The sequence below is a fragment of the Chrysemys picta genome, chromosome 3, assembly GCF_011386835.1.
Source record: "Chrysemys picta bellii isolate R12L10 chromosome 3, ASM1138683v2, whole genome shotgun sequence".
NCBI lineage: Eukaryota > Metazoa > Chordata > Testudines > Emydidae > Chrysemys > Chrysemys picta.
The window spans coordinates 115,348,763-115,371,950 of record NC_088793.1 but is presented as its reverse complement, the minus strand read 5'-3'; the positions used below and the strand labels follow the sequence as shown (position 1 = coordinate 115,371,950).

The window sequence follows — 23,188 nt, the reverse complement described above, 5'->3', positions numbered from 1 at the left end:
CTTGAACCATAATAAATTCAATGGGCACAATTCCACTATCACTTAGGCCTCTGCAGACCTATTGAGAGCAGAATCTGTAAGAGCAGTATATCTAAGCAACAAACAGACCAAAAAAACCACACTAATTACCTTACAAACATGCTGCCTCTGGACTTGTTTGAATATTGATCATTAGTAAACCTGTCCATTTACTCTCTGTTATGCAGTTACTCAGTGAAGAAGTGTTGAGTCACAACAGCCTACTAGAGACTATTGAAGCAAAAGGCACTGGCATGACTGAGCATTATGTAACCCAGCTTGAACTCCAGGACCTCCAAGAACGATACAGGTTCCTCAAAGACAGGACAATGGTACAGTTTATCTTGGCAGTACTCCAATGTTTTTCTTTGAGTTTGGGGTGGAGGGAGAGAGGGCTTGTTTGTGTTGGTTTATTTCAGAATTTTTTAATGTGTATAATTTGGGGGGCAGACTTAATATATCTGGCTATCTTGAATTCAAAAGCAAAACTCTCATTGACTTTAGTACAGCTAGGATTTCACCCAACAGGACCAAAAGCTTAGAAACATCAGTGCAAATATAAAGAAGGATTTTTGTTTGACCATGAATGCATGTCATACAGCAAATGTAAACACTAGACAAACTGTTAAGTAATTCACCAAGGGCCTAATTTTACAAACAGTTACTACTACATATAGTGCTTATTACTGGGCTGAGTCCCATTGACTTCTATGTCATATGACCCCTCAGAGTAAGTGCTACACTCAGTGGTAAGTGCTGGCGGGTTCCAGCACTAGCCCAGAAAGGATTCTGGAAAGTTTTATGTCACAGACTGATGAAGGCTGAAGCAGTTTTAATACAATATCTTACAAAATCATGAACTTTTGAAAATTATGTGTACTTGCAGAAACCCTTCTGCAGTCGTGCCACATTGGGCTGTGGTTTTGTGGCATCTGATTTAAAAAAAAAAAATAACCAGTGAGGGCCTGGACAAAATTTGGATGGGAAACCCAGGTGCAATAATAGTGTTGAGATTCTCAATCAGTCCTGAAGCAGTAGTCCAGCATAATGCTTGGGTCATTATCTTTTACATGAGATGTAAAAATGAAGCCTAACCCTCTTGTAGTCAGCAAAGATCTCATGCCACATCTAGTAAGCATGAGACTTAACCTTAGTGTCCTGACGAAATTCCTCTGCTGGTAATTACAGAATTCCCCCTGCAGTTTCAGTTGCAGATAATCTTTTAGTATTGCCCCTGAAAACACCATTCTGTAATGTTGCTGACCATATGATGGCTATGGTGGTGTGCCCCAGATACGGCAGTACCTTTGGGCCAGATTGTGAAATCAGAGGGACTACTCATGAAAGTGATTGTTCATCAGTGTAAGTATAAGGTTCACAGTCTAGTTCTTAGTGATCAGCAAAGTCATCTTTAGATATAGCAAAACACTCTGAGATTCTCCATAATGAACACTATTATATACTCTAAATAAGAGGTGGAACTATTATTGTATGTAGTTGACAAGGGTCTGAATTCCTGAAAAGAAAATGGTCCAGATTCTGAGCTCACACTTATGGCAATCAGGAATAGTTCCAATTAAGTCACTGGAGTTGTGCTAATTTAAAAACCAAAGTAAATGAAATTAAAAAATCAGGCCCATTGTTACTGTTAATCAATGCTTTAACTATAAATGGTCTCAAACCAAAAGAGCAGATCCAAATAGCCTTAAATTGAGCCAAAGTTCCCATCTGAATCTACATCTCTATCTTCATAGATGTCCCCCTCTTTCTGTAATTACACAAACCATCCCCCTGAATCTAGACCCCCTGAACTTTGGGAAAGCCGCTCTAGATCCAAACTTTGTATTCCATTTCTAGGATTTATAACTTACAATACTTAGTCCTGCCTTGAGTGCAGGGGACTGTACTAGATGACCGCTCGAAGTCCCTTCCAGTTCTATGTTTCTATGATTCTGTAATCTCTTAACTGGCTGTGGCTCTAATGAAGTATTTTTAACAAACAGGAGGCTGTAAGCAAATCTGAGAAACTGCTTCACTTACATCATGAGTACCAAAGAAAACTGAAGGCCTTTGAAATATGGCTGGAAAAAGAACAGGAAAAACTTGAATGTTTATCATATCTTGAAGGTGATGCTCAGACACATGAGTCAACACTCCGGGACCTACAGGTATAGTATGTGTGGCATGGCACCCAATCTAAATGAATCCCACTTGTAAAATACAATAACAATAATGGCATGACAGAGAGGTTGTATTCCTTGTTTATCTTGGGGGGGGGGAATTAATGCACAGTAATGCAATTATTTTGCTGTTTTTTAAAACACGTTCTAGACATGCAAAAGACTTACAGACCTTGATTTTACAAGTGGACTTCATCAGGTCCTCCCATTTGCAGGCACAAATAATGACATTTACTTTGTCCAACAACTTGATTTCTGGATACAAATGAGAAGTCTATATGTCACCCATTGTATTGGTGCAAAATGAGAGTGAAATCCTGACTGCAATGAAATCAATGGCAAAAATCCCATTCACTTCAAAGGGACAAGCAATTCACCTCCAGCCTACTAGTTCATCTTAAGAACATAAGAACAGCCATACTGGGTCAGACCAATGGTCCATCTCACCCAGTATCCTGTTTTCTGACAGTGGCCAATACCAGGTGTTTGAGAGTGAATGAACAGAACAGAGCAATTATCGTGTGATCCATCCTCTGTTGTCCAATCCCAGCTTCTGGCAGTTGGAGGTTTCGAGATGCCCAAAGCATGGGGTCACATCCTTGACCATCTTGGCTAATAGGTTCACAAATGGCTATCCTACAATGAACGTATTTAATTTTTTTTTTTAACCCAGTTAGACTTTTGGTTTTCACAGCATCCCATGGCAATGAGTTCCACAAGTTGACTGTGTTGTGTGAAGAAGTACTTCCTTTTGTTTGTTTGTAAACCTGATGCCTATCAGTTTCATTGGGTGACCCTTAGTTCTTGTGTTATGGGAAGGTGTAAATAACACTTTACTCTTCTGTTTCTCCACACCATTCATGATTTTATAGACCTTTATGATATCCATCTCCCTTAGTTGTTTCTTTTTCTAAGCTGAACACTCCCAGTCTCTTTAATTTCTCCTCATAATTTCCCCTCATCATTTTCATTGTCCTATTCTGCACCTTTTCTAATTCTAATATATCTTTTTTGAGACGGGGAAACCAGAACTGCATGCAGTATTCAAGATGTGGGCACATCATGGATTTATATAGCCTCATTACAATGTTTTCTGTTTTATCATCTATCCCTTTCCTAATAGTTCCTAACATTGTTAGCTTTTTTGACTACTGTTGCACATTAAGCAGATGTTTACAGAGAACTATTTATGATGACTCCAAGATCTCTTTCTTGAGTGGTAACATCTAGTTTAGACCCCATCATTTTGTACATATTGTACAGATTATTTTTTCCAATATACATTTGAACTTTTCAATATTGACTTTCATCTGCCGTTTTGTTGCCCGGTCACCCAGTTTTGTGTGATCCCTTTGTAACTCTTTGTAATCAGTTGTGAACTTAACTATCTTTAGTAAATTTGTATGGTCTGCAAATTGAGTTACCTCACTGTTCACCCCCTTTTCCATATTATTTATGAATAAGTTGACCAGCACAGGTCCTAGATCCTTGAGAGACCCTACTACTTACTTCTTTCCATTGTGAAAACTGACCATTTAGTCCTACCCTTTGTTTCTTATGTTTTAAGCAGTTACTGATTGATGAGAGGACCTTCCCTCTTATCCCATGACTGCTTAGTTTGGTGAAGAGCCTTTGGTGTGGGACCTTGTAAAAGGCTTTCTGAAGGTTCAAGTACACTGGGGATCCCCCTTGTCCACGTGCTTATTGACATCCTCAAATAATGTTGTTATAGAGTGGTGAGGCATGATTTTCCTTTAAAATAGCCATGTTGACTCTTCCCCAACATATTGTGATTCATCAAAGGCTTTCTTCAGTTTCTTACAGTTCCTTTTTATGGCTCTGACTATATTATTGTTGTTATTGGTACTACTATTTTATTTAAATATGCAGTGGAAGTAGAGCAAAAATATCAGGTAAAACCTAGTATTTTCAGCTGAGTCATTTTTAGAGTTTCAGGGGTAGTTTGAACTCAGAACTCAAAGAATCAATGTCTTCATGAACCAAAACTGGCAAAGTGGATCACACAAACCACTGCAAACTGAAACCGGTAAGTTTTGTAGATCTCTAGATATAGTGTGCTTTGGGCTTGTTAATTGATTTACATTTTGCACAAGGACTCTTGTATGAGGTCTTTGCTGCCCAACTAGTGCACTCAGTCCTGGTGCCTTTAAACTCCTGTTTAAAATCCTGTCGACTTTTAGGGATTGAGTTTTGTGACTTCCAGTTGACCCCATATATCAGCCCATAAGACCACAGTCACACAAAACTTTTGCAGTTTTGCAGACTGCAGTAAATTTGGCCTGAATTTAAGTCTTTAAAAAGAAAACTTTGTACAACTCTCAATCTACAATATAGTCAACAGTATTACAGTAAAGTACAGTCAGGTTCTAAAAGCCAGAACTGAAGAGATCTGAAGAGGAAACGTGATAGTATGGATTTATTTCAGCTGATTAAGAGAAAAGTTGTATCATATTAGAGAGTATTTTGTTCATTGAGTCTAAGTCTTTCATGACTTAGCAACTGAGTGAGAGAGGGATTTTTTTGTAGTCCTGTTCTTGACATAGCAATAACACAAAAGGGCTATACAGTATTAATCAAATATAACATATTTATGAAGTTGGTGGGGCAATTCGTGATGAAGGGCTGCAAATGTGAAATACCCACTATCTTACACATGATTTTTTTAAAGGATTAAAGTCGGTGTGGATATGCGTATATATCTCTCTACAAAACTATACTTTTTAAAATATTTACATGGAAGGAAAGCTTCTTAAAATTAAGGATGGGATCTTTGTTCCATAGCAATAAATGTGAAAAGAAGTATAAGTTTCAGGCTGCTGTGCTCTTCTCTTGTGCAGTGTTTGAAAGATGGTCCCTTCTTGGCTTTTTTATTAAAGCCATTTTCATTCTGTTCTGGAATGAACAGCAAACACCCAAGTGTCTCTTCTGTTTCAAATATCTTCATCAGAACTGGGGACCATCATACTCTGTAATTTGGTTAGTCCATTTTGGTATCAAATGGATTTATGACAAGCCTGAGTTGCACAGTCTCAAAATAAAACCAGACTGGCTTCATACCCTGGAGGAGAAAGTTAATATCAGGACCGGGCAACAGTCTAACAGAGTAAAAACCAGCACGTTGTAATGCTTAACTATAAAGGATGCTGAGAATTTGTTTGTAATTGTATGTGAAATATTTACAGGGATATTTATTACTAAAAAATCTGGGCCATAAATCTCCTCCAAACTAGCTGTTTCCTGATTTTTGTATACCTTTTTTTAATCAACTATTTAAAATGTGGTTCCCTTTGTGGCTTTTAGCTACATAGGGCAAAAATAAGCATCCAGCTAAGAGCAAGGAAAACAGGTCCAGGAATCTAATGAAACAGATTTGTTTTTAAAAGTTACCACATTTGCAAGCAAGTAGTGTGCTGGCTGCCAGCCTGAAAGCCTTGAGTTCAAGGATGTGCTGAATTGGCTCAGGGATCCCAAGTGCCCATGCCAGCAAAGATGACATATGTTTTGGAAGTGCTGATAAGCTCAGCAGCTAAGGGAGGAACATACAGCACATTTTGGCCATAAATATATCCCTTAATTCATTGAGCAACACTAGTGATCATGTTAGAAAAAAAAATCACTCTGCCAGGCTGTGTTAAGGTGTTCACGACCAGACTACCACTGAGGTGGTATAGGGTACTCAACTTTAAATACACTGGGTGATGTCGTGGCTCCACTGAAGTCAAAGGGAGTTTTGCCACTGACTTCAAAGGAGCTAGGGTTTTATCTACTCTGCAAAACACGATTACCACTGTTAGTGTAAAACATGTAAACAAGTTATCCATGTAATTGTAAACTTGCAGGAACTACAGGTCAATTGTGCAGAGGGACAGGCATTACTAAATGCAGCGCTCCATGGCAGGGAGGACGTGATACCTTGGGGCATACCCCAGATAGAAGACAGAGCACTGGAGTCCATGCGACAGGATTGGCAAGTTTACCAGCACAGGCTTTCTGAGGCCAGGACCCAGCTAAACACTACTCTAAACAGACTGAGGTTAATGGAGAAAAAGTTTCAGAAGGTAGATGACTGGCTTAAGACCCTGGAGGAGAAAGTTAATGTCAGGACTGGCCGGCAGTCTGACAGAGCAACAAAGGAGATGCAACTACAGCAAATGAAGGTAATCACTGTCCATCTGTTTGAGAAACCCTGTATATACACTTCTACCCCGATATAACGCGACCCGATATAACTCGATTTCTGATATAACTCGGTAAAGCAGTGCTCCGGGGGGGCGGGGCTGCGCACTCCGGCAGATCAAACCAAGTTTGATATAACGCGGTTTCACCTATAACACAGTAAGATTTTTTTTTTTTTTTGGTTCCCAAGGACAGTGTTATATCGAGGTAGAGGTGTATCACACATGGTTTATACATTACAGTGTAGTTCTACGATGAAAAATGACGGTAAATACAACATTGCCATTGCCTTTTAGGGAGTCCAAATCAAACTTGCTCCGCTTACAGGTGAAGAGATGATTTTGCCAGAGCTGTAATCTCAGTGTGGGATCTGAAATTCAATTGGCCTGTGGAGTGCACAGGCACAACTGAGAAAAGAGTTTGGTCCTGGACCTGGAATCTATTCAATCCTTTTTTTGATGAGGGAACCAGAATTGAATCCAGTGCACTCTCTCATGGCTGTGCTGAGTGTCTCTGCCTTGCTGACCAGACTACATTTCCAGTGTTAAGACACATAGTTGTAATCACATACACTTGATAATGTCTGTCTTCTTTGTCTCAGAAGTGGCATGAAGAAATAACAATCTACAAAGATGATGTTGAGGAAGTTGGGGTATTAGCTCAGCAAATCCTGGAGGAAAGTCATACTACCAGTAGAATGGGAAATCAAGCTACCCAGCTCACCTCTCGGTACCAAGCTCTTATCCTTCATGTACTGGTAAGTAATGGAAATTAATTCATTATAATATTATGCAATGTCAGCAAAGGGGGAGACACAGGTAGGTATTATTCATTGGGCACGGTTAGCACGAATTATTCATTGATGTAGAATCCTCAATCATATAATGTGCACATACAAGAACCCTCCCCTCTCTAGATTTCAGTGGGCTAGATGGATCAGGGCATTGTTAATAGGAAACAGACCTTTCAGCCAACTTCTGCAGTAATCATAAATTGTCACCATGTCATGAGTGTTTAGCAATCTGTGTGAAATGTATTGGTGTCATATTCTGTTTTCTTATGGACAGTTTGTGTAAGTTATCTACATCACAAAAAATCATCACAGGGGATACCGACTGATGCCTCTCTTGGCTGTCCCAGCAGACAAGTTGAGGGTTCAGTGTGCATGGACACTGAATGAATTTTAGAGAAGTGCCTTCATGTTGTCATGGAGGAGGCACATTGGTGAGGCGTTGTGGGAAAACTTGAACTGGCAAGGTCCATTCTGCAGATCACTTCAGAATATGGTACTTTCAATCTGACACCTCTCACAGTCACTAAGGGTACATCTACACTTTAAAACGCTGCAGCAGCGGCACAGCTGCACCACGTCAGAGCTTCAGTGAAGACGCTACCTATGCCGACAGGTCATAGGGTGACCAGACAATAAGTGTGAAAAATCGGGACGGGGGTAGGGGGTAATAGGAGTCTATATAAGAAAAAGCCTGAAATATCGGGACTGTCCCTTTAAAATCGGGACAACTGGTCACCCTACGACAGGCGAGCTTCTCTTGTAGGGATAGGTACCCCAGCATCCCAAGAGGTGATAGCTATGTCATTGGGGAATTACCCCCATCAACCTAGAACTGTCTACACTGGGGGTTAGGTCGGTTTAACTGTAATTGCTCAGGGTGTGTACGTTTCACCTACGTAATTTCCTAGTGTAAATCAGGCCTAAATTCACTTAAAAATATAAAATAGAATTTTATCAACTGTACCTTCCTGCTTTAGTGCTAAAATATTACTCCATTTTAACATTGGTGATTGCTATACACACACATTGAGAAGAGAATACAGAAAACCCCCATGAGAACAATTATCTGGTGGCTCTGACAGGAATTAATTACAAGTCAATGAACTTAGTAAATTGATTATTTCATAAAATAGTATTTTGTTGCTTTTATTAAACATTCTTTTGTCAAGAAATGCACAATGATACGCATTTCACTTTCTGTTTCCAACATTTGTTTAAAGGAACAAATAAAGTTCCTGGAAGAAGAGATTCGAAGTATGGAGGAGTCAGAATTAGCTTTCTGCACTTACACAGATTGGTATGGAGCCACTAGTCAGAACTTTAAAAATGTGATAACCAAGACTGATGTAGTGGATAAAACAGCCATGGAGAAGAAAATGCAGAAACTGGAGGTACGTACAGTACACCTGAACTTGGGCTTTGTTAGTCATTTTTCTTCATGAGTTAAGTCACATACACTAGTCCACATTTAATAGGGTACTCACAATTACTCAGAATTCTGATTCCAACAGTCCAGAGTAGTTAGCAGCACAGAGAGCATTGGGTGTAAAATTTGATGTTCTCCTAGTGTGTGGAGTTCGATGACATTGGATGAATAGTTTGGTAACTCTTCATAGTGAAATTCATGGATGATGCCAAATGGTATAATCCCATTCTTCTAATAGAGGGTGTTTATATTTTGATTTAGTTTAAAATAAGACACCCAAATGATCATGTGATATAAATTTTATTGTAGAAATGGATTGTGGGGAGCAAATCTCTTCCTTTCCTCCCACTGAACTAACCCAGTGGTAAAACTCACACTTTACCTCAGAGTTGTGAATGAATTCCTCTGTCTCCTTGCAATATTTAAACCTACTGTGCCGAAGAACAGTTTTCAACTATTCCACATTATCTTGTGCACTTTGTATTTGACAAACTCCGTAAATAAAATTTCCTAGTTCAACTCCTGAAATTTCATCACCACTGGCTGATTTCTATTTTGTGGTTTTAAAACATTGTCTCTTTAAATTAATGAAAGCTTTAATTCCTTTCTGAGATGCACACTGTTTTGTTTTTCCAGCTAGCCCTATTAGTAAGCAGTGGAGAATGAAGAATTATATTTTCTTGTATCTGTTCCACTTAAGCCAGCCTTTGAAATATTGACCTAAGTGATAAAACATATAGTAGTCACACTACATCTACTGTCCACATTCATTGTATTGCAATAAAACAGTACAGTGAATTTGAATTGTTTAGTTATCTGTTTTAAAGTGAATTTCTTGATTTATGAAAAGTGATGAGCTGATAGTCTTGGAGAGAGAAGTCCAGATCCTCACATGACAATATTGTGTTGAATTACAGATGAACAGCACAAGTGCAAGCTTCTCCACACTTCCCTGCTCAATCTCCTTGGCCTCAGTAGTTTGAAAAAGACATTGCTACTAGCATCTCTTTGTTTTAATTTTGATGTCAAAGAGATAAAGACTCCGTCTACTTTCTCTGTTAATCTCCATATTTTTCTTTACAGCTTCTTTTGAGTGACATGGATGTAGGCCACAATTTGCTGAAATCTGCCCGTGAGAAAGGTGATCGGGCTATTAAATACATGGAAGGAAATAAAGCTGACCAGTTAAGGAAAGAGATCAGTGATTACATGGAGCAGCTTGAAGAGCTGGCCAGCTCTATCAGGAAGGAGCATATGACCTTAGAGAAGTGTCTCCAGTTGTCAAAGGAATTCTCAGACAAGTACAAGGCACAGACTCAGTGGCTTACAGAGTACCAAGCCATATTGCGCACACAAGTGGAGCCCAAAACTGAATTCTATGAGAAGAAGGCCCAGTTATCCAAATACAAGGTAAGAATTGATGCTGTGACTCCATCATATGAATGAAGTTTTGAGCTAGAAGTCCTTGAGGTCCAGTTTTCAGCTGTGGAAGCCTTAATAGATTCCATGCGATCCCTCATCTGGATGCTCAAATCATAAATGTATAGTGTCCGTGCCATAATAAGTCTTCCATGTTTGAAGGTTACCCACCCGGGGCCGATTTTTGTTCTCATTTACATAGAATAGAATAAGTATGGAGTAACTCCACTGATAGCAACAGTTATTCTGGGTCTACACTAGTTTAAGTGAGACTAGAATTTGACCTGCAGTCTTCTGGAACTTTTCTGTCACTGCTGACATTGCCTCCTTATGCTTTTGGTTTTTTTGCTATATTTAAGTTTTCTATATAATGGAAAATAGGTTGTAGTACTACACCTCTACCAATATAACGCTGTCCTCAGGAGCCAAAAAATCTTACCGCGTTATAGGTGAAACCGCATTATATTGAACTTGCTTTGATCCACCGGAGTGCACAGCCCCGCCCCCCCGGAGCGCTGCTTTACCACATTCTATCCGACTTCGTGTTATATCGGGTCGCGTTATATCGGGGTAGAGATGTACTTATAGTACAATTTACCACAAAGATAATGAGAATTAACCTGAAAACTGAGGCCCAGATTCAGAGGTGACATAAATGATGGTGTAAATTTTATGGTGGTAACTCATAGAAGTTGTTATAGTTTTAAACATTGTGGGGAATGGAAGGGCAAGGATGTAGCAGGGAAAGCAACTAATAGGAGGGTGAAAAGGAAATCAAGAGACCTCTAATTAGTGCTTTTCTGACTACACAGTGCCACCTCCGTGTGTAAATTACACGTATAACATGTGTAAGTTACACATTTTCCTAATTTAGCTTCCCCTACTCAGCATCTAAACTACACACTTTCTGTTGCATCTTTCCTTGTATTCCTAAAGTGCATACGTTTTCTGCTAGCAATACATGCTAGTATAGATAATGTACTGCATACTGTTATTTGTATCGCCTCCGATTTTAACTCTGAATATTGAAGGAATGAGAACTCCTTCTCATTAGTCTACTAGCTTTATAGGTGTAATGACACAATGAATTGAGCCAAATTTTGTTCTTCAATACACTAAAGTCAGTGGGGTTGCTCTGGATTTATGCTGATGTAGCTGAAAGCAGAATTTGGCCATGCCACACATTTGGCTAATTTAAAATACCTGTTGATTTATTAAATGGTCTGAAAAATTCCGGCCTGTTTTGGTCTGAGATAAAAGATGCACAATTCAGAACTCTTCTGAGATGTGTTTTTTTATATAAACTAAACCTGAACCTGAAAGTTCCAGTTCAGCTGACATGGGAGATTGTAGACTCCATTGCGGTTAATTAATTTTAAAAACATTATACAAATATTAAGAATTAAAATAGTTTTAGAGAGACAGGATGGGTGAGGAAAAATCTTTTATTGGACCAATGTCTATTGGTGAGAGACACAAGGTTTTGAGCTTACCTCTGCACCAGCTCTGGCCTCTAGCACTTGCCCCCTTCCACACACGTGCTCAGTCTCTTATTGTAGTTGCCCCCAGAATTCCTGAGGGGGCTCCAAGGAAAAAATAATACAGCCCTGGGGGCTGGTTGAGGAAGGATGGTGCCACAGAGGTGACTGCGTCCTCTACTGTATGAGAAGGGGGAGATCCATGATTAGAGGGGGCCCTCTGAGCCTGGAATTTAAGGGACGTGATCTTACCATATTCTATTTACAGTATATTTTTTCACTATAATGCTTGCACTTGTAGTCAGTACAACAGACGGTGCTGTCCCATGAGCCTTCGATAAAATCAATGACTGAAAAAGGAGAAGCCCTTCTTGAACTTGTGCATGATGTTACTTTAAGGGACAAAATTCAGAAACTTCAGGCCAATTACCAGGAACTCTGCAATGCGGCAAAGGTAAAAGGAATCAGCAAGAGGGCTGTGGGATCCTTTCATGTCACAAACGTACAATATGAGAAATTTTGTTTCCAGTTTAAAGGGTTGAGGTTTTTTTCCTGTGGGTGACATTTCATCCCAAGGCAGAGTGCTGGCAGAAGCCCCATTTATGTGGGGCTTACAAGGTTCATTGAATCTCATGTGAGCTCTGTGCAGTGAGGTGAATTATTACCTACATAGTAGGTATTATTAATTAATTATTACCAACTCCGTGGGTGCTCTGGGGCTGGAGTACTGATGGGGAAAAGTTAGTGGGTGCTCTGCATCCACCAGCAGCCAAGCTCCCCTCCCTGCCCCATCTCACCGCCTCCTCCACCGAGTGCACTGCATCCCCGCTCCTCCGCCTACCTCCCAGCACTTGCCAAACAGCTGTAGCAAGCTCCGGGAGGGTGGGGGGAGGAGCAGGAACGTGGCGTGCTGGGGAAGAGGCGGGGCCAAGGTGGGGATTTGGGGAAGGAGTCGGAATAGGGGCAGGCAGGGGGCGGAGTTGGGGTGGGGAATTTGGGGAAGGGGTTGGAATGGGGGTTGGAGGGGCGGGGCCAGGGGCAGAGGGGGGTCAAGCATCCACTGGCACCAGTAGAAGTCGGTGCCTATGATTACCTATGTAAATATTACAAGGAAAGCTCAAATGAGTATTGAGGTACTAGGGGAGAAGTCTCCTCTTGAAACTTACAGCTTAAAGGAGAGTTGTTAAAAGATATCAGTGACCACTCTGAACTTGAAGAATGGGCCAGGAACGAGCATATGATCTTAGAGAAGTGCCTCCACTTAGCAAAGGAATTCTCAGAGAAGCACAAGGCACAGACCTGTGTCTAATCATCTCATTGCATAAAAATAATTTCCTGAGTAAATGACACTTCAAAAGTAAAAATGTCCTTGAATCGCATCACCTTCTACAGTGTTCCTGCCAGAACTCACAAGCTAGGCATGGCTGAGATCACAAAGGAAAATTTACTTAAGTAATTTTAATTAATTAGTTAATGAGTATATAATATTTTGAAAATGTAATGCTGATATATTATTCCTAAAGCTCTTAACAGGTGATGCCTCCAACAGTACTAAGCTACAGTAAAACTGTGTAGTGTCCCTTTAATTGCTATTCCTCCTTCCCATGGCGGACGAAGAGAGAACCAAATTTGTCGATGTCTTTTTGTTTTGTTTTTGTTGTGAGAGTTATAATGATTTTTATTGTGTTAGATTTGTTGTTTGGCAACCTGGATGATTTCAACTCTAGCGTGTATACATAAATTTTAATAGAAAAAATCCACAGTAAAATATATTTTAAAAGGACACCATCAATTTAAAAGTAACATTCTTATCTGTTACTTGTAATTATAGTAGACAAAATAACGTGTGCGATTACTGAAAGTGACAAGGATTAACTACATTTCAAGTTGTCACCCTTTAAAAAAAAAACCTCAATTTTCTTTATCATTAATATTTTTGTACATTTTTTTTTAAATTGGGCCCAACCCATACTGATGCAAGAAGTTCTTCTGATGTGTTCATTGTGGTCTAGACATATAAGCACTACTCCTATGAAATAAATATTTTGCAGGATCAGTCTCTTAGTAACTTTTCAGGTTTCAAAGCAACTTTTGACATCCTTTCTCTTTAAAGTGTCTCTAAAATTGTATTTTGGTTTATATGGTCCCACAGGCACATGCTGAAAGCTTGGAGGTGAAAGTAAAAGAGCATGAAGATTATAACAGTGACTTACAAGAAGTGGAAAAGTGGTTGTTACAGATGTCCAGCAGGCTGGTCACTCCTGACCTTATGGAGAGCAGCAGTGTAGAAATAATAACTCAGCAACTAGCCAACCACAAGGTAGGTCTTTGTGCTTGAACACATGTAATTTACTCAGTAAAAATAAAAAATATTACTCCAGCAATTCCCCATCTCAGTTCTGAAGCTGTAATTTTTTTATCATCCTTTTCTGTACTTACTTGAATATCTGTAACATTGACTGGGTTAACAAGAATAACTTGATGCACTCACTGTCTACATCCAGATCAGTGTGTTTCTGATTCATGTCACCTTCAGTGAGCAGCAGTGACAACATGTGACGGTTATGTATGTGTGTCTGAATTTTGTATTAGATTTTCTCTTGCATGCTGAGAAGAAATAGACCACAAGAGGCAGAGTAGGGCCCTCCTACCCCGGGGACACTACTGATTCCTGACTCTTGGGAGGACAAAAACCTCCTAGTTTTTAGAAGAGTTTGTATTATAATTCTCTTTTGTTATTAGGTTGTAAAATACCCTCAAATACTCTCATGGAAGGCATAATTATTGCTAGCAACCCACAGCTGTGGTTAGTACACACTGACGTTAAAGATTAGTCAAAATCCTTACCTCAAAATGCCTTCAAACTATGGGCCAGATAGTGATGTCCTAACTTACTTTTTGGTTAGTATGTTACTCCTTAAGTCGTTTCATTGTGTGAAATCTTTGTTCCCTTGAAGTCAATGGCATAATTCTTATTTACATCAATGGGGCCAGGATTTCATCCATTGTTCTTAATGGGACCACTTTTGGATCAATTACTGTCAACATCAAAATCTGACCTTTAATATTAGATTTGACATGGAAAAAGGGGTGATAAGCAGCAACAGAGAGGGACTGTTGACAAGAAAAAATGAAAGTTCCTCAATTTAGGACAAAGCGCATCATGACATGCATCTGACGAAGTGGGCATTCACCCACAAAAGCTCATGCTCCAATACATCTGTTAGAGAGTCCTGTGGCACCTTTAAGACTGTTGCTTTTTACAGATCCAGACTAACACGGCTACCCCTCTGATACTTCACATCATGTTGGTTCATTTAAGATGTTTGTAATATGTCTAGAGGATACCTATGTATGTGAATTTGCTGGATTCTGTTGATTAAGTGACAGCCTAGGATCTATTGGGTGACAAAAGGCTTTAAGACTGATTGTATGGTCCAGTAGCTGGAACATAACAGTTTTCTGATTAAATCTAATGACAAATACAATTAAGAAAAATATTCAAGCATATAATGAATTACTTTAAGAAGTCATCACTCAGAAGCGGTTTGACTATCAAAGTATTTCTTTATGGGTTCTTTAACTTTTTCTAGGCAATGATGGAAGAGATTGCAGGATTTGAAGACCATTTGAACAGCCTTAAAAATAAAGGTGACTATTTGATCAATCAATGTGCAGAACATCTTCAAGCAAAATTTAGGCAAAACACACAAACCCATCTGCAGGGGACAAGAGACAGTTATTCAGCCATTTGTAGCACAGCTCAGAGAGTAAGTCTTTTTTTTTTTTCTTTTTCCAACAATGTATATCAGATATAACTATAAACATGCTGGTTATGTACAGTATTGTAATAATTCTGTGCCGGATGAGAATAATGTATTCGAATTTCTGTAATAATTTGATGTTTCATGAAATTGTGTAAAAACTGACTCTACAGTTTACTAATGTAACTGTGCCACCATTCCTTATGCTAGAGATTTGATTAAAGTGGACATTTTTTTTGCCATAATTTCTACTCCACATAACCCCGGATTGACTTAAAATCCCTATTTACAAGGGTATACAAATTTATTAATATAAAATCAGGGAAACATGGTCTCCATCCAGAAAGGGACTGAGTGGTTTTTTTTGTTTGTTTGTTTTTTAATCAAATTTTAGAAAAAGCGTTTGACTATATTTATTTTTAAAGCATAAAGGTTAAGTTTGGCTAAATAAATAAAATCCACGTGTGTAGCTCCATGCAGTACATAATAAAAGGTGTTAAAAATTACCTGAGGTCAAAGTTCTATTGAAGTTTATTTGTTTTGAGCAAGCTTAGGTTTAGATTCAGTCATATACACGCAGATTCTGCAAACACTTGCCCACTTGCTTCACTTTATGCAGTATGAGTTATCCCACTGAAGTCAATGGAATTGTTCATAGTGTGTAAAGTGAAACATGTTGGTAATTCTTCACAGGATCGGGGCAGTAGTGAAGTCTGTTTCAACTCTTTAGAGTGAATTCACCCCTCTGAAGACAACCCTGTGTGGGGTCACCTTCATTGGGATGAACTTCATTCTTAGTGCCAGCATTTTGGGAACATCCAGCACTAGCAACTGATGATGTGCTAGGAAATTCTATCTTCCCTGGCACAATAAAGGAGTCTTAACTGGGCCATCCTGTTGATCCAGTTAGCAGAAAGGGCCATTTTCTGTAAAAAGGGGTGTGTGTATGCAGAAAACTTGTCATAAAATGAAAATTAATGAATAAAGATACAAAAACAACCTAATAATCACTTCATTCCATCTCTGGTTTTTTTCCTCCTGAAATCTCTGGGCTACACGGTATCTGTTTCCTCCTCAAGTGTCCAAGGCACGGTGAGAGCATGAGGAGCTTTCCTCCCTCTTACACCCCTGACTGCACGGGACGAGACACCACTGCAGGGTTTGCTCTCACAAGACTCTACAGTGTTAGGGCTGCCAGTCTCCACAGGCAGTAGAACCATGGTCCTGCCTCTCTGTACGTGCCAGCAGATCTGACCAATCATAAAAAGGATTGTGCAATACACTCCATACATCGATTTAACTAACTATGGCCTGGTAGGTTGCTCCAGAAAGCATAATGCCCCCCAGACCTCTGCATTGTCCCCACACACATAGATGGAGTTGTATCTACAAGGCATGGAACCAAGCCTTTATTTGAAAATGTCTCTATTAAAAGTCCAGAGCTTAAATTTTCAACACATAATTAAACATCACTGAACTAATAAACACTAGCCAAATGCTTTCCCATTAAGAAAAATGAATATTAACATGCCAAATAAGCAACAGTCATCGCCATTCAGAGTTATTAACCTAAACTCCCTGAAAAGTATGTGAAATTGCCTCATCCTATTCAATTAAGATATATTACATTGAAAAAATAAATATTTCTAGAATGTGATGAAATTGAAGTAGAGAAACAGGATATTATGGATATTATAATAGACTGATTTAGAGTTTTTTAAAGCATCTGAAGTATGAATAAGATTAACGAATTTAACATGCACTAGGGAACTTCTAGTGCATGCCAGCAAGTTCCACCATGGGCCAGTTAGTGCACCATGGTTCAGACTAAGGCACCGTGTAGACAAGCCCTTAGTCTCTTTGGAAAATTTTACCTAATGTCTGAAAAATACAGCTTGGTTGGAGTTTGAGAGACCAGTATTTTATATTATCTTCAGTTTTTTATATCCATGTCAGAAGTGTCAATGACCTTTTTATTCTAGGTGTACCAGAGTTTGGAACATGAACTCCAGAAGCATGTTAACCATCAGGATACTCTACAACAGTGTCAGGCTTGGCTCTCTACAGTTCAGCCAGAGTTAAAACCAAGCATGTGGCCACCTTTCAGCCTGGCAGATGCAGTTAAGCAGGTAAAAGTTGTGCACATGAGTGACATTTTGAGCAAACTGGGTTTATACACTCAATTACCCTTTTTGGTGTGAATCCAAGTAAGTGGTTAATATAGCAGAAAACTGCCTCTGTGGCTCTTCACTCATGGAAACTTCAGAGCCTCACTGGCTACTCCCAGTTCCAAGTGTTAAGTGTTCATGCACTAGGGGCAGCATAATGCAATTTTAGGTACCATGCATCTACTCCATTCTAAGGGTATGTCTGCACTACGAAATTAGGTAAAATTTATAGAAGCCGGTTTTATAGATATCGGTTTTATACAGTCGATTGTGTGTCCCCCCCACATAAAATGCTCTAAGTGCATTAAGTCAGCGGACCGCGTCCACAGTACCGAGGCTAGCGTCGACTTCCGGAGCGTTGCACTGTGGGTAGCTATCCCACAGTTCCCGCAGTCTCCGCCGCCCATTGGAATTCTGGGTTGAGATCCCAATGCCTGATCATGCAAAACAGTGTCGCGGGGGGTTCTGGGTACATGTTGTCAGGCCCCTCCCCCTCCGTCAGAGCAATGGCAGACAATTGATTTGCGCCTTTTTACCTGGGTTACCTGTGCAGACAACATACCACGGCAAGCATGGAGCCTGCTCAGTTCAGCTCAGCGTCACCATATGTCATCTGGGTGCTGGCAGACGTGGTACTGCATTGCTACACAGCAGCAGCTAATTGCGTTTTGGCAGTGGATGGTGTATTACGACTGGTATCCGTCATCGTCATACTCCTCAGTGAGTTCAATCAGAGGCACCCGGGAAAGTTCTTCAGCAGATTGCTCAAAGAAATACTGCACCAAACTTTCCACTCTGGGCATCTGATTCTTGACAATGATGGCTATTAGTCGTAGTACATCATTTTCTTCCAAGCACCCAGAAGATGACGATGGCTATCAGTCATGCTGCACCATCTGCTGCCAGCTTAAGATGTAAAAAATAGATGGACCAGATTTGTTCTGTATTCATTTGCTTCCCCCTCCCTCCGTGAAATCAACGGCTTGCTAAACCCAGGGTTTTGAGTTCAATCTTTGGGGCGGCCATTCTGTGTGACAGTTGTTTGTGTTTCTCCCTTTGTTAATTTTAATTCCCTGTACCTGTACGCCATGTCGTCAGTCGCGCCCCTCCCTCCCTCCGTCAGACACTAGTTTCATGCCTTTTTTCAGACCAGACGCCATAGCACTGGGATCATGGAGCCCGCTCAGATCTCCGCAGCAATTATGAGCACTATGAACACCACGCGCATTGTCCTGGAGTATATGAAGAGCCAGGACATGCCAAAGCAAAACCAGGACCAGCCGAGGAGGTGATTGCAGTGCGGCGACGAGAGTGATGAAGAAATTGACATGGATATAGACCTCTCACAAAATACAGGCCCCAGCAATGTGCAAATCATGGTGTTACTGGGGAGGTTCATGGCGTGGAACGCCGATTCTGGGCCCGGGAAACAAGCACAGACTGGTGGGACCGCATCGTGTTGCAGCTGTGGGACGATTCCCAGTGGCTGCGAAACTTTCGCATGCATAAGGGCACTTTCATGGAACTTTGACTTGCTTTCTCCTGCACTGAAGCGCCAGAATACCAGGATGAGAGCAGCCCTCACAGTTGAGAAGGAAGTGGCGATAGCCCTGTGGAAGCTTGCAACGCCAGAGAGCTACTGGTCAGTCGGGAATCAATTTGGAGTGGGCAAATCTACTGTGGGGGCTGCTGTGATCCAAGTTGCCAGGGCAATCAAAAACCTGGTGATATCAAGAGTAGTGACTCTGGGAAACGTGCAGGTCATAGTGGATGGCTTTGCTGCAATGGGATTCCCAAACTGTGGTGGGGCGATAGACGGAACCCATATCCCTATCTTGTCACCGGAGCACCAAGCCACCGAATACATAAACTGCAAGGGGTACTTTTCAATGCTGCTGCAAGCCCTGGTGGATCACAAGGGACGTTTCACCAACATCAACGTGGGATGGCCGGGAAAGGTACATGATGCTCGCGTCTTCAGGCACTCTGGTCCGTTTTGAAAGCTGGAGGAAGGGACTTTCTTCCCGGACCAGAAAATAACCGTTGGGGATGTTGAAATGCCTATCGTGATCCTTGGGGACCCAGCCTACCCCTTAATGCCATGGCTCATGAAGTCGTACACAGGCAGACTGGACAGTACTCAGGACCTGTTCAACTATAGGCTGAGCAAGTTCCGAATGGTGGTGGAATGTGCACTTGGACGTTTAAAAGCACACTGGTGCAGTTTACTGACTCGGATAGACCTCCGCGAAACCAATATCCCCATTGTTGTTGCTGCTTTCTGTGTGCTCCACAATATCTGTGAGAGTAAGGGGGAGACATTTATGGCGGGTGGGAGGTTGAGGCAAATCGCCTGGCCACTGATTACGCGCAGCCAGACACCAGGGCGGTTAGAGTACAGCAGGGCACGGTGCGCATCAGAGAAGCTTTGAAAACTAGTTTTGTGACTGGCCAGGCTACGGTGTGAAACTTCTGTTTTGTTTCTCCTTGATGAACCCTCCGCGCGCTTACTCCCCCCGCCCCCCCCCCCTCCGGTTCACTCTACTTCCCTGTAAACCAACCACCCCACTCTGCCCTCCCCCCTTCAAGCACCGCTTGCAGAGGCAATAAAGTCATTGTTACTTCTCATTCATGCATTCTTTATTAATTCATCACACAACTAGGGGGATAATTGCCAAGGTAGCCCGGGATGGGTGGGGGAGGAGTGAAGGAAAAGGACACACTGCAGTTTAAAACTTTAACACTTATTGAAGGCCAGCCTTCCGATGCTTAGGCAATCATCTGGGGTGGAGTGACTGGGTGGCCGGAGGCCCTCCCACCGTGTTCTTGGGCGTCTGGGTGAGGAGGCAATGGGACTTGGGGAGGAGGGTTGTTGGTTACACAGGTGCTGTAGCGGCGGTCTCTGCTCCTGCTGCCTTTCCTGCAGCTCAACCATATGCTGGAGCATATCAGTTTGATGCTCCAGCAGCCGGAGCATCGACTCTTGCCTTCTGTCTGCAAGCTGACACCACCTATCCTCTTCAGCCCACCACTTGCTCTCTTCAGTCCGCCACCTCTCCTCTCGTTCATATTGTGCTTTTTTGCACTCTGACATTGACTGCCTCCACGCATTCTGCTGTGCTCTTTCAGTGTGGGAGGACATCTGGAGCTCCGAGAACATATCATCCTGAGTCTGCCGTTTTCTCCTTCTAATCTTCGTTAGCTTCTGCGAAGGAGAAACATTTGCAGCTGGTGGAGGAGAAGGGAGAGGTGGTTAAAAAAGACACATTTTAGAGAGCAATGGGTACCCCTTCACGTTAAATTTTGCTGTTCACATTACACAGCACATGTGCTTTCGTTACAAGGTCGCATTTTTCCTCTTATATTGAGGGCCTGCCGGTTTGGTGTGAGAGATCACTCACGCGGTGCCAGACAACCAGAATTCGGCTTGCAGGCAGGCATGGTAAACCACAGTCTTTTGGCTTTTTTAACCTTCATAACATGTGGGAATGGTTTCAAACAGCAGCACCCTCATTTCCCATACCAAGAACCCATTGGGTTGGCCATTTCAAATGGGTTTGCAATGTAAAAGTAGGGGCTGGGGTTTCCGGGTTAACATGCAGCACAAACCCAACTCTCCACGCTGGGCAAACAGGAAATGAAATTCAAAAGTTCGCGGGGCTTTTCCTGTCCACCTGGTCAGTGCATCTGAGTTGAGAGTGCTGTCCAGAGCGGTCACAATGAAGCACTGTGGGATAGCTCCCGGAGGCCAATAACGTCGAATTCCATCCACACTACCCCAAATCCGACCCTCAAAGGCCGATTTTTAGCGCTAATCCCCTCGTCGGAGGTGGAGTAAAGAAACCGGTTTAAAGGGCCCTTTAAGTCAAAAAAAAAAAAGGGGCTTCGTCGTGTGGACGTGTCCAGGCTTAATTCGATTTAACGCTGCTAAAGTCGACCTAAACTCGTAGTGTAGACCAGGCCTAAGACTGTGACTCTTGCTAGCCCAGCATCAATAATGAAAATAAGATATTTGAACATTAAAGTTGAGCAACTCAATAAACATGCTCAGAGATTTCATTGAAGAGCTTAACACTGAGGTTCCCTGTCTGCCTAGCCATCCATCTGTCTATTTATGTTCTTGTTCCAGCCCCATTACAATGGTGTCATTGGCACACAGTGCTGTCATGGGAAAATTTTTAAAAGGTTTCAGCCTGAGGTTATTGGGTTGTCCCTGGCTGACCGCTTTCTTGTGGAGTTCTGCCAGTGAAAAGAAGCAAGGAGATATGTAGGCTTCCCAGAACCTCACACAGAAGTATGGGACTTGAAAAAATGCATCCCATCCACATTCTCCAGTGGAAACCAAACAATAGAGGGTGGCAGACACTCTCCTTTTCATGGCACATCAGCACTTGGAAGTTGGTAGAGAAGATCTGTCCCCAGATGCTTCCAGGATTTTTTTATTTTATTTTGAAGTGCACAAGGCTAAGTTCAAAGCTGATCAATTCCTCTACCCACAGCTGCACAGTGAAGTTCTCCCAGATCCTAGACAAACAAAAATAATGCTGGCTGTTGCATAGGAATACTGACTGTCCGAACCATCAGGACTAGAAGACCTTGGTAGCAGTGGTGATAATGATGATATAAATGACAAGACAGGTAGACAGTGGAGTGCAGAAACTGGGGAGCTCCCGTATGAATTTCCGCATCTCCAGACAGCTACATGCTTTGCAGCCATCACACTGGCGTTGTGGCAGGGTGGCCTCCATAGTCATCCCACCATTCTCTATGGTGGGGCTAGTTATGGGAGACGGCTTTTCTATAGTATACAGTTTCCTTGTCAGCCACATATGACTTTAGTAGGTAAGTTAGTGCAGTGCTTGTCAACATTAATGTAACCCATTCCTATCTGAGGGGGAACCTTCTTCAAGGGGCATCCCATGGACAGTAGCTGGAGGGAGAGCCCCTTACCCTGTCAGAGTTGTGCTGCCATGGAGGCAAAGGAGGTTTGGGAGGGCTCTGAAGGGAATGTGGAGAAACCAGCCCTCTGCACAGATCATCTTGAATCCCCCCAGAATCTATTCAGATCTTGGAGAATTCATAGGTCTAGACAGCCACCCTTCTCAACTCAACAGTGGGGCAAATCCTGTTTCCTTTTCCACTGAGGAAATGATCTAGATGAAACTCTGCCTGTTTAAACATGCAGAGCATCCAGTTCTTTATAAGGGAATAATCCATATAGGAGACAGCATGTCCCTCAGTGCTTTGATCTAAAAAATAAACAAGATATAGTCCTCATTCTTTAGCATTGTGAGCAATATATTTCACATAAGCTTATTTGTAAATAGTCCAGGTAATTTGTGGTTAAGACAAAATCGCCTTCTCTGAAGTGCTGGTCTCTTACATTTACTATCCATCTGAAAATGATGACAAATGAAACTTTTAATGCAATGTGATGAGTTCCAGAATATATGTGAGGATTGTCTTCCTTCAGGTTAAACATTTCCGAGCTCTGCAGGAACAGGCAAGCACATACTTGGATCTCTTGTGCTCCATGTGTGATTTGTCAGACACCAGAGTGAAGAATACAGCAACAGACATTCAGCAAACAAAGCAAACGGTAGGAGATAAACCACAGCAGCCAACCTCTAATCCTCCTTAGAGTGTTAATTGCTTGATCTATCCTCTTATACAAGGTTCATATTAGGTAATGGTTAAAGAAACATCTTCTGTACTTATTACTTAACTTTCTCACTGAAGAAATTT

The 23,188-nt window shown here is 41.4% G+C and overlaps 1 protein-coding gene across 21 annotated transcripts in view; it reads left to right on the top strand.

The window, feature by feature from the left end:
• Positions 1–23,188, top strand: part of SYNE1 (spectrin repeat containing nuclear envelope protein 1) — a 488,794-nt gene that overhangs the window by 263,211 nt on the left and 202,395 nt on the right. For all 21 annotated transcript variants that reach the window (XR_010599728.1, XR_002889944.3, XR_010599727.1 and 18 more), the window contains 11 exons: positions 207–350; positions 2,022–2,186; positions 6,059–6,376; positions 6,997–7,152; positions 8,409–8,579; positions 9,698–10,024; positions 11,813–11,965; positions 13,664–13,831; positions 15,105–15,281; positions 17,258–17,404; positions 22,917–23,042. Coding sequence is in view for 18 of the 21 variants with exons in the window: in XM_065588833.1 (XP_065444905.1) it covers positions 207–350; positions 2,022–2,186; positions 6,059–6,376; positions 6,997–7,152; positions 8,409–8,579; positions 9,698–10,024; positions 11,813–11,965; positions 13,664–13,831; positions 15,105–15,281; positions 17,258–17,404; positions 22,917–23,042 (2,052 nt within the window). In the remaining 3 variants the exon portion in view is untranslated. The remainder of the gene's footprint in view (positions 1–206; positions 351–2,021; positions 2,187–6,058; positions 6,377–6,996; positions 7,153–8,408; positions 8,580–9,697; positions 10,025–11,812; positions 11,966–13,663; positions 13,832–15,104; positions 15,282–17,257; positions 17,405–22,916; positions 23,043–23,188) is intronic.